Raw genomic sequence first — 15182 nt, forward strand, 5'->3', positions numbered from 1 at the left:
TTTGCCACATTTTGCCACTTTTTGACCATTTTGCCAATTAAGCTTATTTTTTATTGCCACTTTAACTCATTTCCACTCTATTTCACCATTAAGACTGTGGCTCTTATAAAGTTATATTTCAACAATGTGGCTCTTTGGTTGAGCAGGGTTGAGTAATGCTGTTGTAGGTGTTCCCGTTTCCTATTCTAGCCTCAATATGATGCTCAACTGTTAAATGTATCTACCATAAAATCAAGAGTATAAGATTTGCTTTTTAAACCTATTTTTTCATCTTAAAAGTTTGCTTTGTCTTATATATACATATGTATACAGTGCTTAACAAATTTATTAGACCACCACCCAAAGTAAGGTTTATGCCACAGCTGCCCTAAATTAACATAATTGGTAATTACCAAAATCATTTTTATGTTTCTGCAATGGTTAATACACCAATAAGTAGAAGCTCTTTAACCCAAATTATATTTTTAATGCTAAAATATAATTATTATTGTTATCCATGAATTTTCAAATTTACTGATTTACAAAATACTGAAAAAATAGTAAAGCACATTAATATTTCTTGATTAATATGTCAAATAATAGTCTTTTACTTGCATTCTTGAACAGAAAATTGAGTTTTAGTAGTTGAATGTTATGCTTGATTAATTTCTGACTTCTCAGAGAAGCCCAGTGAGCCAGCTCAAATTTGGGTATAAAAAGGGGAATTCAGTTTGAAATTCCTCATTCTTGTTCAAAATGATTAAACATTTTTAGTTTTATTTTTTAGTTTTAAACAAGTTTTTAAAAGGTTTCTAAAATATTTATGTTTTCTCATTTTTATGATAGGTGGTCTAATAAATTTGTTAAGCACTGAATATATATATATATATATATTAGGGCTGTCAAAATTAATGCATTAATGTGGATTAATCCATCATGATAATCAATCTGATTAAAAATTTTAATGCAATTAACCCATCTACAGCGCAGATTCACTTAAAATCCCTGAAACATCTCTGGAAACGCATTTCGAGCAGTTTGTCCAAGTAGGGTTACCGTCAAACATGCCGCCATGCATGCCCAAATGGGCCGTTGATCCGGAAATTTGAGTACCAAAAAAACAAAACAAAAAAAAAAACAAGGCGGAACAGTTGACCGACATAAAGTATTATGCGCATTCTACAAGAAAGAGTTTTCTTTTCACTGAAGCACTTCCAGCTTAAAATACCACATTAACGCGAAGTATACATTCGTCTGGGATTCTGCTAGTACTTTGGCTAATGCGTCGCCAAGCTTGCAAAATGAAAAACGATTAATATAGATTAAAAATGAATGGTAATTAATCATGATTAACTGAAATTAATCCACAGCAACCCTGTGATTGATCTTATTCAAAATTTTAATCATTTGACAGCACTAATATCCATCATTAGGTCATAATCTTGCATTTAAAGACTGGAACTACCATCCAGCAGTCATATTTCTCCACAAGGTATCCAATTGCCAGGCAGTAAAAGTAGAGTCATGGGTCAAGAGAAAGGGCTTGGGTGTTTTCTGTGGTAGTGTGAGTCATAGAAATGCTCTAGCAAGAACTTACCATGAGGCTTGATGACCTTGATTTTGTATCTCCAAATTCAAATGGTAAATAGATTTAAGTTTTTATAGCACAGGTCACACTTAACCATTCATACCCATTCTCTTCAAATTCACATACTAATTGCTTCTGTGAATCAGCCATCAATAATCCCATTTAAATGTATCTAGGATTGTGCGGTATCCATGTTTTAATATTGTTAAACCTTCCCAAATTTTCCTGCTGTATACGGTATCACTACCAGGTAATAATGACCTAACCACTAGTCTGGCCTGTGACGTTCAAGTCCAGCCTGTGGCCCCTTTCCCGCATGGCTCTCCCCTACTCTCTCATTCCTGTTTCTGACTATCCACTGTTCTCTGTCAATACAGGCACATATGGACCAAAAAATATATCTTTAAAACCCAAATAACAGATGCAGTTCAGGCCAAGCAGTTGCCGGTGTGCACTCGCAAACCCAGGGTGCATGCTGCGCACCTCGACAGGCATTTCATTCAATCCTTTAACAAAATAGTCTGAGTCTTACAGTAAGCAATGGGAGTATTTATCAAAGGCCCACTGGAAGTGATTTATAGGACAAATGTGGGACAAAAAATATCCTACATTATATAGCAAAAATGTCACTGACAAGCAGATTTTTTTAGGTGTTTGGTTATATCCCTGATAAAGGATGAGAAATAGTTTCATTAAATTGATGCAACTTTTTACATTTCAGATGGATTTAAACCTTTATGACCTACCATAGAAGGCAAAAACGAAAATAAAATGAAATCCTGCTCAATTTGCAAAACAACAGCATGTTAAAAAACTATTCAGAGTAGTGCAATCAAATCTCTAAATGTGCCAGATACTTTTGAGCATTCGTGTTAGCAGAAGACGATGTTGAAACAATAACAAGTTGGACTCGTAACCTGCAAGAAAACAATGCGATACATTCAAGCAGACATATGTACGTCATCATACGTCATCACGTACACACAAAGTAGGGAGTGCTGTGATAGGCAGAGGTCTGGATTATATTATATTGTTTTTTGATGTGTGTGCTTTTTTCTACTTGTCTGCAAAATAAGGACGTATATTTCTGGAAGGAAACAGTACTCTGGGACACACTGGATGTGTGATATATTGGTGCTACTCCTCTGGTTTTATAGGCAAAAATAATTATTTCTCTATCTCATTTGGTTGCAATTCTACCCACGGTTAAAAACGGATATGCAATGGGAGCGTCGGCGCTCCCGCAGGTTTTAAAGGGCTACTCTAATTGAAAAAATCTTTTTCTAAATATAAAGACAGTCCAGGCTTATCTAACTGTTTCTATGGTCTTTACTTTCATTGAAGCAGCACGAAAAGGAAGTGAAGTAATAAGGATGTGACACATCATTAACATGCATGGATATTTGATATGAAGTGATGTTAAATGAATGTTTTGGTCATGGCTAGACTAGACAAAATAAATGTTATCAGTCGCATTAAGTAAATGAGGATTATAAGATTAAACTTCAAAGTGGACTTGCAACCATTGTGTTTTATGTCTTCACTTGATTTAAAGAAAATTTCTAGTTATATATTCTGAAACCAAATTTTAATAAATAGCACAACATCTTGTGTCAAAGTTTGAAAAAATTCCTTTAAAGCATTCCCCACGTTCACAAGTCTGGATGAAGAGATGAACATGAGGACCAATGACTTTGACCTCTGAACTACAGCTTCCAAATCTGATCCGTTCATCCTTGTGGCAGGGTGAGCATTTGGGCCATAAACTAGTCAAAGTGGACTGGCAACCTATAAACAAAATGCCACAGGACCCACAGAGGCATAAAAACCATCAATACGGATAAGTTAAGAAACATTATGGAGTGCTGGTTGAATTGAAAAGACTATAATTTAAGACAAGTGACCAACTAAAGAGAGCAGCATGGCTTGCTGATCTGGGTCTTTAGGCTACAACACAACAATCACCACAGGCTGAGAGCTACCATACTATAACGAGTACAAGTGCAAGCACACTGCAAAAACAGATGGTATTAAAAGAGCAACGCAGCTGCATGACTGCATATTGTGGACTTTTCTGGATGCAAAGACAGCATAGCCATCTTTTCTTCTAGGAGACACCCACAAACAGACTGCATGTACTGATGAGACCTATATTATGGATTTTATAGTCTATATATAATATTTAACAATGTCTGATTTGTTAAAACCCACAGTTGGTGTTCCAAAAAGATAACAAAATGTAGCACAGCTACATGCAAAGTCAATGTTGGACAGGGTATGGTATTCACCTGTGTCTTTATAGCTGGAGGATGATGAGAAGGGTCGTCTAGCAGGGATGAGGAAGAGCAGAAATCCCAGAAGGACGGACACTGTTGCATCAGTTCTGTAGCCTTTCCTGAGAAAGAGAACACACCAACAGTTAAAACAAAAGCTGAAGAAGCAAAATCTTATAAACTCTTAAAAGTCCTTAAGGATCTTTGTGCATGTTGCTCTAGGTGACAGTGTGTGTTTATTTAACAGCACCAAATGCCTTAAGCCACTCACACCTCTCTGATCATTGATTAAGTGATAATGACACCAATTGTGGCGGTGCGGCCGAACATGACGGCTACTCACTTCTCAAAGAGAGACGTCCAACCGGGCACAAAACCAGGCTCTCTGGTGAACCACAGCAGAGTCATCAGGATGAAGAAAACCCCCGTCACTACCTCTGGGTAACTAAGACACATACACACAAACAGATGAACCAAGGGTGCATGTAAGTCGCGATTGCATCAATGAGAAGATGATGATGCCAGGGTGTCATGTCTACGTCTATCAGTGAGAGCCATTCACGTATATTCAGGATACAGTCAAAGGTCTAAATCTGTTCACTGAAACATTTAATGATCCTCCCAGGTTATAAAACTGAACACATTTTCAGTGTTTAAATGTGTAATTATCCTGATCACAATTTAAAATCCACCATGATATGATCAGTTGTAGCTAGGAATGATGGTTAAGGCAGGCCGATAGTATTCTTCAACATAAGATTATAATTTGGTTAAGTTGCATATTCCTTTCACGCTATATAACCAAAAGGACAGCGCCAAAAAAACTGTTGGGCAGCAAGCAAATGCAGCACCTACTTATCACTCTAGCACAATAATACATATTGTGCATTATCAAGAAATATTTGTATATCATATTCCAAAGAAAACAGGCACATAGACACACAAGCATGCGTACGCACCTGATGGGTCCCAGCTTTTCATACTCATCATGGATCCTCTTCTCTGACATCATCTCTCTCCTGGTTTTGCGTTTCTTACTCAACGAGCATGTTTCCCTGAAACTGAACACACAAAACAACATTCACCAGGGTGACTCACTCACTCAGATTTTTCTGACCTGAAGACAGGATATGAAAAACCACCAACAGTGCATGCACACAGGGATTATCATGACTCTTTAATGATAAGATGTTTGCTACCTTGCAGGTTAGGATGTACATAATGACTCAGCAGAGAACCAAATAACACACTTACTTGCAGCCCAGGAAAAGGCAGTGCAGCCAGAGCCAGGTGAGGACCAGCATGATGATGGCGATGGGGAAGCTGAAGATGAACCACGTACCAAAGTTTATCACCTTTGCATCTGGGTAACGACTGCAGGGACAGAGACAAAGAACAGAGAGTTGATTTACTTTATTAAATCATGGCAAGAACTGACTTTCGCAGCAGAAAAAGCTTAATTTTTAAACCATGCCACTATAAAAACAAAAAGTTCTCCTTTAAGAAGGCTTACAATATTATCAAAATCTTACAGACATGATATCTAACATGTGTTACATCACTGTTTACACATGCAGCAAACACACTTATAAATAGGACCTCACGAGAGCTAATAATAACAATTCCATCACCCGGTTAACCATCTACCTTGACCCTGCCCTGGCCTCGTGTGGTTGCTGTAACTTGACAGCAGCTGTTGTCCCTTCAGCTTATCTGTGCAGCAGCACAGCTGACTCTGCTCTGATAAAAGGTGAGTCTGTGAGAACATCACTGCTGTGTGCAGAGTCAGTAATACTGCCAGGAATTACAACAGTATGACCTTTATTTATCAAACTGCGTAGCGGGTAACCTAAATTCTCTTTGGAGTCACTGCTGTCCAGTCCAGTCTCTGGTTAATCAGTATTCCTGGCTACCATTACACGATAAAGACAAAAGAACACTCCTAGCAACTCAGAGTTGCTGTTCTGGAGTGGTCGAGTCAATGCCCAGACATCAATCCAATAGAGAATGTGTGGCTGGGCTTGAAAAGGACTGTTCATGCCCGATCCTGGTGCAACCTGACAGAGCTTGAGCAGTGGACTAGTGATTTAAAGCTACCAGGACCGCCTATAGTTAATACAATTCCTGGAAAGCTCCCATTACTGAACCCCCACCAGGGTCACTGATTGTAGACATGCACCCTCAGAGTCAGTGAAAGGCACTGTGAGAAATGTTTGGACAGATGTACATCAAGCTGAAATGTACAAAGGAAAGCAAATCATGGTAAGGGTCAGCATCAGTGGTCACTTATCCTCAGTGCACTTTGAGCTCTAACACAGTCTCAACAGTTGTGTCATTCCAAGCTGCAGAGGTGATGAAGTGTGTTTGCTTAGTCCTGCCTCGCTGAGCACTCTGCTGTATGAGCGGTAACGGGGGTAAAGATGACATACAGAGAGGACGATCGTATGTGCTGACCATACCATACCTAAAATAAAAACTCAAAGACATATGCAACAAACCTCCAAACTTTCTTTCAAACTTCCACTGCAGACTAAAAAAACAGCCTCACTTACCTCAGCTACAATGTCAAGCCTTCCAGTGAAAACCTCTGTGTGTATTTTTGTGCATTGAAGGGTCAAGTTGATCGTTTGGCCTTGTTATACGAGCATGGACTTGTTGCAGTAAAGAACTTGAACTGACTGACCTGACCTACACAAAAACACACATACACAAAAACACACTGACACACTAACACCAACCATGTCTCAGAAGTTGACCTCATGCTACATGGCAGATATTTCAGTCAAATTTGGCACAAGATTCAAACTTTGATGGTACAATTTGGGGGATTTTCATTAACACTGCCTGGGACTACAAAAACTGTGCACACAAACCCACATAGAATCAAAACCTGACCTTTGTACAACCAGCTACGACATGAAGGAGACCATTCTGCACGGCTTAGTGCTGCGGCTGGAGGAAATCGGCTCTGTGAGGACGGCAGGGGCTGATTAGTTTGATCTCGGACCCCTGTGCCCCCCAGACACTGAGTTAACATGAGCTGTTTCAGTCGGACAGGCTCAGCAGCCAAGAGATCAATCAAGCTATAAATGTGGTACGGTGTCTAAAGGCAAAGATGGGTCATTCTGAAGAGCTCAGTGACTTTAATCAGGCTACTGTGATGGATGGTACTCCTGGATATCCCATAATCAACTGTGGGTGATATTACTGGAAAGTGGAAAAGTTTAGGAACAACATCAACCAGCAGAACAGGGTCAATGACTGATTCCATAGCTGTGACGTGTTCTGAACTTCCACTGACATTAATGTAAGCACAAAAACTGTGCAGTGGGAGCTTCATGAAATAGGTTTCCATGGCCAGCAGCAGAGCAGCTGCATGCAAGCCTCACATCACAAACTCCGACGCCAATGTCAGATGGAGTTGTGTAAAGCACAATGACCCTGGACTGTGGAGCAGTGGAAACGTGGAATCGTGTTTTGTTAAATCTTTTCTGTTTAGCAGTCCGATGGGCAAGTCTGGGTCAGTGTTTGGTGGAGGAGGGATAATGGTAAGAGGCTGTTTTCAGGGTTTGGGCTAGACCCCTTAGCTCCAGTAAAGGACAATTTTAATGCTCCAGCATACCAAGACATTTTGGCCGATGCTAAGCTTCCAACTTTGTGGCAACAGTTTGGGGAAAGCCCATTTCTATTCCAACATGACTGTGCACAAAGCAAGGACTCTAAAGGCATGTTTGATTAGTTCAGTGTGGAAGAACTTGACTGGCCCACACACAGTCCTGACCTCAGCCCCATCAAGCACCTTCGGTGGGAACTGGAACTGAGACCGCAAGCCAGGCCTTCTGGTCCAACATCAGTGCCTGACCTCATAGATGCCCTACTAAATGAATGGCCATAAATTCCCACATAAATACTCCAAAGTCTTGCGAAAGCCTTCCAAAGAGAGTGGAGGCTGTTATAGCTGTAAAAGGAAGGGCAACTCTATATTAAAGTAAATGTACTTGAAAACAATGTCATTACAGTCCCTGTTGGTGTAATAGTCAGGCGTCTTACTTTTGTCCATACGGAGTATAGGAGAACACAAACAAACAAAGCATACCTGAAAATTACCAATATCCACTGTCGAACAATGAAAAGGTGTAATAGTCTTTTACTAAAGACTTGCACCAAGAACAAGTCAATCATCCCAAACAGCTGCTACCAGTTAGCTTTAATCCTATTTAGAAGGAAAACCTGCAACATTGCCAAAATGACCCAAATAAAGTCAAAATGGATGGGGGGACCTGATGCATGCAGACTGAAGAGTTGTCATCTGCATATGGTGTAAACTGATGATCATATGCAGCTGTGTAAATAAATGGAAGATATTTAAGTGGGAGAAATGGTGAACAAAGGTTCTATTGATGGTTCCTAGGTGGATTGAAAAGAAAAATAGCTTGATTAGTGATGATGAGCAGCTAGTCCCATTTCTAGGTATTATCTCTACACCTTCTTTAAGAGTATCATCTTGTGCCTTCAAACAAAGTTACAGAGTTACTGTGTGGTTAGATCTCCCCCTATGAAATGGGACAACCCATTACGTTCTGGATACGTCAAACACGATGGCAATACCATTTCTGCCCCAAGTGACTTTTATAAAATGCTTGCTAGAATTCAAAAGAATTGTAATGTATTCAGACAATATCAAATTCTGATATTAGATAGTTGTAATTCTCAAATTATGCCATTGGTTTGCAAGGTTCTGAGAGAATCCCCGTTAGCTCATTAGGTTTGGAGTGTGCCTCTAGAAAATCTCCATCTGGAGGGCCACTTCACCCAACCCCTCCATTCCAGCAAGCATCAGGACACCCTACCCATAGGTGTAAACGGGCTAAATGTAGGTGCAGAGCTAAGTGTTGGGGCAAAGGGTGTTTTGGGATCAGTGACTGACTGGCCATCTGGAATATGAGCAAATGCCAGGAGGACCACCCATCTATGGGCCGTTTGGGCCACTCAGACTGGCTCGTTATTCCACTGAAATAAACAGCTAAGAATACATTTTTCTTTATTTGAAAAGGTTACTGCCAAACATTTGGGATCAGTCTAATCTAAGAAAATTGTTTAATACTTCTTTGTGATCCACTTGTTGGGGGCCAGCGAGGAGGCAGTACGCAAAAAGATGATGCTCAACAACTAAAGAGGGAGGCAGGAGGAATATCTATTTCTGCCAAAATATCAGATTTATTTCCCAAACATACATAAATTTCAGCATTCAGTGCTGCATCAGCTAGCAGTACTGATGTGCTAACAAACAGCTGTATTACCATATAATATTACACATTTGACAGTCTGTCCACCCCTCTAACCTCAGACACTAACTTTTGAAGGCCCTCTCCTCTGGCAGATATTGTGGTCCATCAGGACAAAAAACTTCCTGCTACAATATCTGTCAGAGGAGAGGGACGTTACTCCAGCCCTCTCCAAGGCCCGGAGCCAACAGACAAAAACAATGCAAGCTTAACCTGACTTTATACGGTACATTAAAACACATCAGACTTCAGCTTTTCTGTTTACAACTCTACACTGAGTGTATATTGATCCTTAAATATCTGCACTGTAACTGATAAATAGCATATATGAGCATCTGTATAGCTCCATCACTGCACCTCTGTACATTCATTTTGTGTTCTCTATATTCTAATTTATACTACAGTTATATATTTTTATACCAATCTATTTAAGTTCCTTGTCAGCAGAAGTATTACTGTTTGGTAGCCTATTTGTTTAGCACCAAAACACCAAGTGAAATTCAATATAGTATGTGAAAATGTAGTTGGTAATAAAGCTCGAGCCTGGTTCGAGAAGTGCGAGATTGGATTTTGCCCATATTCAATATGCTGACATTTCCAAACTCATTTTATCCGATATATAAAAAATAATTGTTCTTTATGGGGTAACGTTGACCCTCATGGCAGTTCTCGGTAAAAATGGCCAGTAATAATAATTTGAGATTATGCAAATTATTATTTGGATTTATGCCCACCATTCTTATGACACCAGGTTACATGCAACAAACCTTTAGCAGAAGTCAGTGACTGGCAGACTTTACTTTACTTTTTTCCCAATGTGAAGACACAATTAAAGAACAGCCTCGTGGTGTGCATTTAGAGATAAAGATTCCAACTCAAGCAGAAACGTCTAATGTTAAAAAATGAAAGTAATACGTTCCAATATGTGTCCTTTGTTAAAATGCTGATTATTAGAGCATAAATAATTATGTTTATAGCCTGGTTAATTTTAATCCCTTTTTAATTTTAATCCTTTTTTAATCTTAATGTTAATCCTTAATCATAATTTTAATCAAGATTGTTCATGTTTTTATGACACACTGTCGGGGATGGGGTTTTTTATATATACGCCCATACTGGTTCTAAGAAGGATGTGATTCATAGATAATTAACGGCATGGCTGATATGACTACAAGCCAGCACTTTGTAGCTGTTCATTGTGGCAAAATGGCCTTAGAGCCACAACATCCTTAAAGGTAACTAGTAGTGTTGTACTCAAGACCACACTATCCAAGACCAAGACTTGCCCAACACCAGAGTGCACCAAGACCAAGACAAGATCAAGACTTTTGGGGTCGAGGCAGAGTCAAGACCGAAACCGAGACAAGACCATGACCATAAAAAAACATTTTTTTAAAACATGACAAGGTTGAACAGTAAAAGAGCATTCTCTCTTTAACATTAGTTTTCTTTTAAATAAATTTGACAGATAAAAACAAGGTGTCTACAACTCTTTCAAAGCACAACATGCAAAAATCTTAAATCTTGACAAAAATTAATCCTTGTATGTTTTTAAAAGCCACTGACTGAATTATTTTAAATATCTGAAAATGAAATGTTTATCTAGATTTGACAGGTGAATGAGGCCTAAGGTGAGTGTTTAGAGGTATTTCTGACTAGAAATAAGATGGACTAATGCCCGAGTCTTAATAGGTGTAGCTTTTTGTTGTTTTGGCAAGGGCTTCTCCTTATCATCACATTAATGAAGTCGAAGAATAGCAGATCAGTGCTGGTCTCGAGTGGTCTTGATGGAAAATCCAGAATCTGGCCAGCCGAGACCGAGACAAGGCCAAGTAAAAATGCTCTTGAGTCTGAGACAAGACCAAGACGTTCAAAATGTGGTCTTGAGACTGGTCTCAAAATCAAGACCATTCTCGAGTACAACATTAGTAACTGGTGTGGTTGCATTGTTAGCTGTAGCAATTCTCACGCCTATTATTTTTGACAATTTGGCAGCAGATATTTCCTTTCTGTATATCTCTGTCTCACTCAGAAAGTTTCAAAAAATTTGTTAAGAATTTAAACCCACTTAAGGCACATGAAGAATCATTTTTAACACATTTTGACTGAGGTAAGGTATAGCTGACACTACTCCTTACCAAACAAACCACTGAAAGATTTTGAGCTCTTTTCTTTTAACCCAGGTGAGTGCATGCATGTGTACCTACGTGTTAAACTGCTCAGCAAAGATGAGGTTGGTTGATGTCCCAGTGATGGTAATGAGGCCGCCGATTGTCGCTGCGTAGGTGATGCTGAGCGAAAGGCATTTACAGATCATGTGATCCCTTTTGGTGGGGTACTGGGAGTCTCTCCTGGCCTTCACCCGCTTCACATTTGGGATTTCAATCGCAATCTGGAAGAGTAAGAAGAATTTTACTTTGAGTAGTTTCAGAATGGGATATTTAAATGAAACAAGTAAAAATTTAGAGGGTAAAAATAGATTATAAATATTTTGCCAATAAAGCTTATTTCTGTCCTGGATTAATAGCATAGTCTTTCAATGTGGGTTGTATTGTACCAATGTAGTGTTGCAAATATGCTCAGGAGGCTGCCCTTATAACCAAAAAAGCACGAGTAAATATTTAAAGGTTAGTGATATGTCAGTTACTGCTTTCCACAGCACAAACTCAATTCTAAGCTAGTGTTTTTGTCTAATATCTGGTGCAAAAAAAGTCTGGTTTAACATATTTTACATCACAATCGCCTGAAAAATTGCATTAATAAATTTAACTACCTACTAGATAATCATCTAGTAAACTCTGCAAGCTGCACTGACAGATATTTGTTGTTTTAAAGCAATTCAGGCCTCTGTTTTTGCTTGTAGTCTATTGAAATAAGTTGCTTATTTGGACTTGTTAGATGAATTCGACTTAAGATAAGTGCAATAAGATGTTTTTTTCCAAGATATTAGAAAAATACACCAGCTTAGGTTTGGGTTTTGGCAGTTTTGCACTTCAGAATCATCCCAAATGATGTTCCCTGCATTTTTTTCTCTTAAAAATGTTTTATTTGGGTGCAATCAGGTAAATACCATCATTTCATCCTTGTTGCCTACCTGTGGCAGGTGTCCGTTTGTTTGTTTGATGATGTCCTGGTTACAGTTTGACATCAAACCCACTCCGTTCATCTCCCCAGTCTGTTCCTGAGAATGACAGTAAAAACAGTTTGAACACTTTTCTCCTCTCCTTCTACTTTGACATGTATCTACTCAGCCAAAAAGCCCCACTGCTCTTACCTCACTTAATGTAACCAGGTCCTGTTTAGTGCAGTCGTTGCTAGAAAAAAGGGTAGATAATTAAATAATTATGGTGGTAAAATACTGTATGGCTAATGTAATTTTTCATGTGAGCATTTTATCAAGGTTCTCAGGTTGTGTAGAGCTACATTATCCATCATCCACACTAATCTTGTTACAGTGACTTCTTTGAGAGTTTTACAGATGCTCTTCTTCTTGTTATTAAATTTCAATGAGCATGACCCTAGTAGGCAAGTTTTGACTGAGGTCAAACAAATACTTGTACTTACATGTCATTGCGATAGAGCAGCTCTAACTGGTTCTTGTCCAGGTTCTCTTCTTTATCAGAGAGAGCTGTAGAAAACATCAGAATCAGAAACTGGAGAACTGTTCATGCAAGTCTTTATCTGTTAAAAACAAAAACTGTACTGCTTTATCGGTTTCAAAATCTGCTTTAATACAGTGGTTCCCAAAGTGGGGGGTCACGAGACACTGAGTGGGGATCCCAAGATGCCTTGCAAGACACAGGGAGTATTTTTTAAATGGTTTTAAATGGTATATTTTGCAGATTTCTCTAGAACTATTTGCATGAAATAGTTGGTTAATGGTTCAATTAAAAATAAAAACATGTGCATTTGTTGGAATTTATGCTGAAATCAAAGCAATGTTTATAAAGTCCTGCACGTGTTGATTCTTGAACGTGCATGGCTGTGTTCAACTATACCAAAACCAATCTTAGGGACATTGGGGGTCCCCATTCTTCGTCACCGTAATTTTGGGGGTCGTGGGCTGAGAGGTTTGGGAACCCCTGCTTTAGTACTTGATGCTTGCTCATGTATCTACGCAGTCTGTTGGAAATTCTGGAGCATTGCATTAAAAAAATGCAGGATGTCATTTTTTTCACAAGGCCAGACAAAGAAATGTTAATAGACTTTTTGCGTCTGACATCACACGGTCTGTTCTATCCGGCCCTGCCTGGACTGCAAAATGTGCATGTTACTCAGTGGAAGCTGGTGTTAAATAAATAAATCATTCTACACTCTATTGCTGAATAGAGTTTAAAGGTCATATCTAATCTAACACCACCAGATTCATGCTGCACAGTGACTTCACACTGACTTGAAAACATGTATGCACAAGCTCAGACCTGGTGTGGGATTTGAGCATATGCTTATGTCGAATAGTCCAGATTGATAAATGCCAGTCTGTGTGTGGAAATGAGTGTACAAACTGCACATTTGGTGAATGAGAGCCCAGTCTTTAGGCTTCAACACTTCCCCAATTGTAATTGATATACTGTAGTCTAGCATAAATCAATTTGTGATTGTTCCAAATTTCCTTAAATCATTTCTATATCAGTCAATGAAAAATATGCCATTCATTTTATTTTTCATGCACAAAAGATTCTACAGAGACTAAGCGAGACTTACAGGCTTCGTCCTCCGTGGCCTCTGCTGTTTCTGAGTCGTCCTGGCTGTCGGCCAGCCCGGTGCAGATCAGCTGCTGCAGGACGGCCTCGGCTATAGGCATCACCATAGCTGTGGTGGACGTGTTGCTGAGCCACATGGACAAAAAGACTGTGCAGCACATGAAGCCCAGCACTAACCTGGGTAAGACAGAGCTGCATTAGAGGACATTTTCCAGTTCTGTGACAGGATTTAAACATCTGGGTGTTTGAAAAGGGAATTTGCTGTAAATATGTAAAATTGTTATAAGGTTTTACTGCTCACATGCCAGGCTTGGCTCCTGCGATCATCACCATGCGCAGTGCGATGCGTTTGTGCAGGTTCCACTTCTCTATGGAGGCTGCCAGACAGATCACTCCCATCAGCAGTAGAGTGGTGTCTTTACAGTACTCTGCTGCCACCTAAACACACATGCACAAAGCAGACAAATGTTGAAATTAAAGCTTATATAATGAAGTATACTTAAGTATACTGAGCTCTGTCTGTAGTATGAAGCAAATTACTTTTACACTGCAGCTTCACTTGTTACTTTTATATTGTCATATTTTCTTTTATTTTTCAGTGATTATACTGTAACATCCTAGCCCTCATTGTTCTATGTTCAAAAACAAAAAGGAAAAGTATAAAAAAAATCAAAGCTTACAGAACTCCAAACAATCAGGGAGACCCGCAGGAGTGACGAAGCCTTTTGCTTTTTCCTCATTCACCCACTTTCCCACATTAACCTCCTTTTTTAAAAGCAAAAATTCAGTTTGACATTTTTTCCCCTTTAATCTGCTTTACTTCTAACAAAGAGGGTTCGCCACCTCACAGTGTGTCTCCTCACCTCTCACCTAAAACCTGCCGCACTTCCTTCTCTTGACATTTTTACACACACTGCTCCTTCAAGCTCGTGTTCTCATTTCTAGTTTATGAAAGATGTAGCACAAGCAACAAACCACACATCATGTAATACCTCTCTTCTCCTTAATACAGACTATAAAATAATTACATTTACTAGGGAGAAGTGGGAGAAAAAATCGAAACGGCATAGCATCGCGATATTTTGTCTAGTGATATATCGTATCGTCTCGCCCACCAAGTATCAATTTTTTCAAAGTAATTGCTAATATGAACTGAAGTCTATGATTATGGAAAAATAAAAATCAATCGGTTGTCCAGTGAAGTCGGCAGAGGTGACGCTCACAGAGCAGGAGAAAGTTAGTACAATAAACATAGCAGCACCAGGGGAAGGACATTAGGAATCCAAGCAGGGCACAAATGAGATGGACATGACACATGAGGTTTGCAAGAAGTGCTACATGAAAATAAATACTG

The 15182-nt window shown here is 39.2% G+C and overlaps 1 protein-coding gene across 1 annotated transcript in view; it reads right to left on the reverse strand.

Annotated features, from left to right (window-relative positions):
• The window catches only part of slc13a4 (solute carrier family 13 member 4), a 49703-nt gene that overhangs the window by 8939 nt on the left and 25582 nt on the right, over positions 1-15182 (reverse strand). The window contains exons 3-12 of the mRNA XM_041781052.1: positions 14130-14266; positions 13830-14005; positions 12690-12753; positions 12400-12439; positions 12220-12306; positions 11333-11517; positions 5095-5214; positions 4800-4901; positions 4184-4285; positions 3856-3962 (exon numbers count right to left, since the gene is read on the reverse strand). Of these exons, the coding sequence (XP_041636986.1) occupies positions 3856-3962; positions 4184-4285; positions 4800-4901; positions 5095-5214; positions 11333-11517; positions 12220-12306; positions 12400-12439; positions 12690-12753; positions 13830-14005; positions 14130-14266 (1120 nt within the window). The remainder of the gene's footprint in view (positions 1-3855; positions 3963-4183; positions 4286-4799; positions 4902-5094; positions 5215-11332; positions 11518-12219; positions 12307-12399; positions 12440-12689; positions 12754-13829; positions 14006-14129; positions 14267-15182) is intronic.

The sequence above is a fragment of the Cheilinus undulatus genome, linkage group 23, assembly GCF_018320785.1.
Source record: "Cheilinus undulatus linkage group 23, ASM1832078v1, whole genome shotgun sequence".
In the NCBI taxonomy this organism is placed as follows: Eukaryota; Metazoa; Chordata; class Actinopteri; order Labriformes; family Labridae; genus Cheilinus; species Cheilinus undulatus.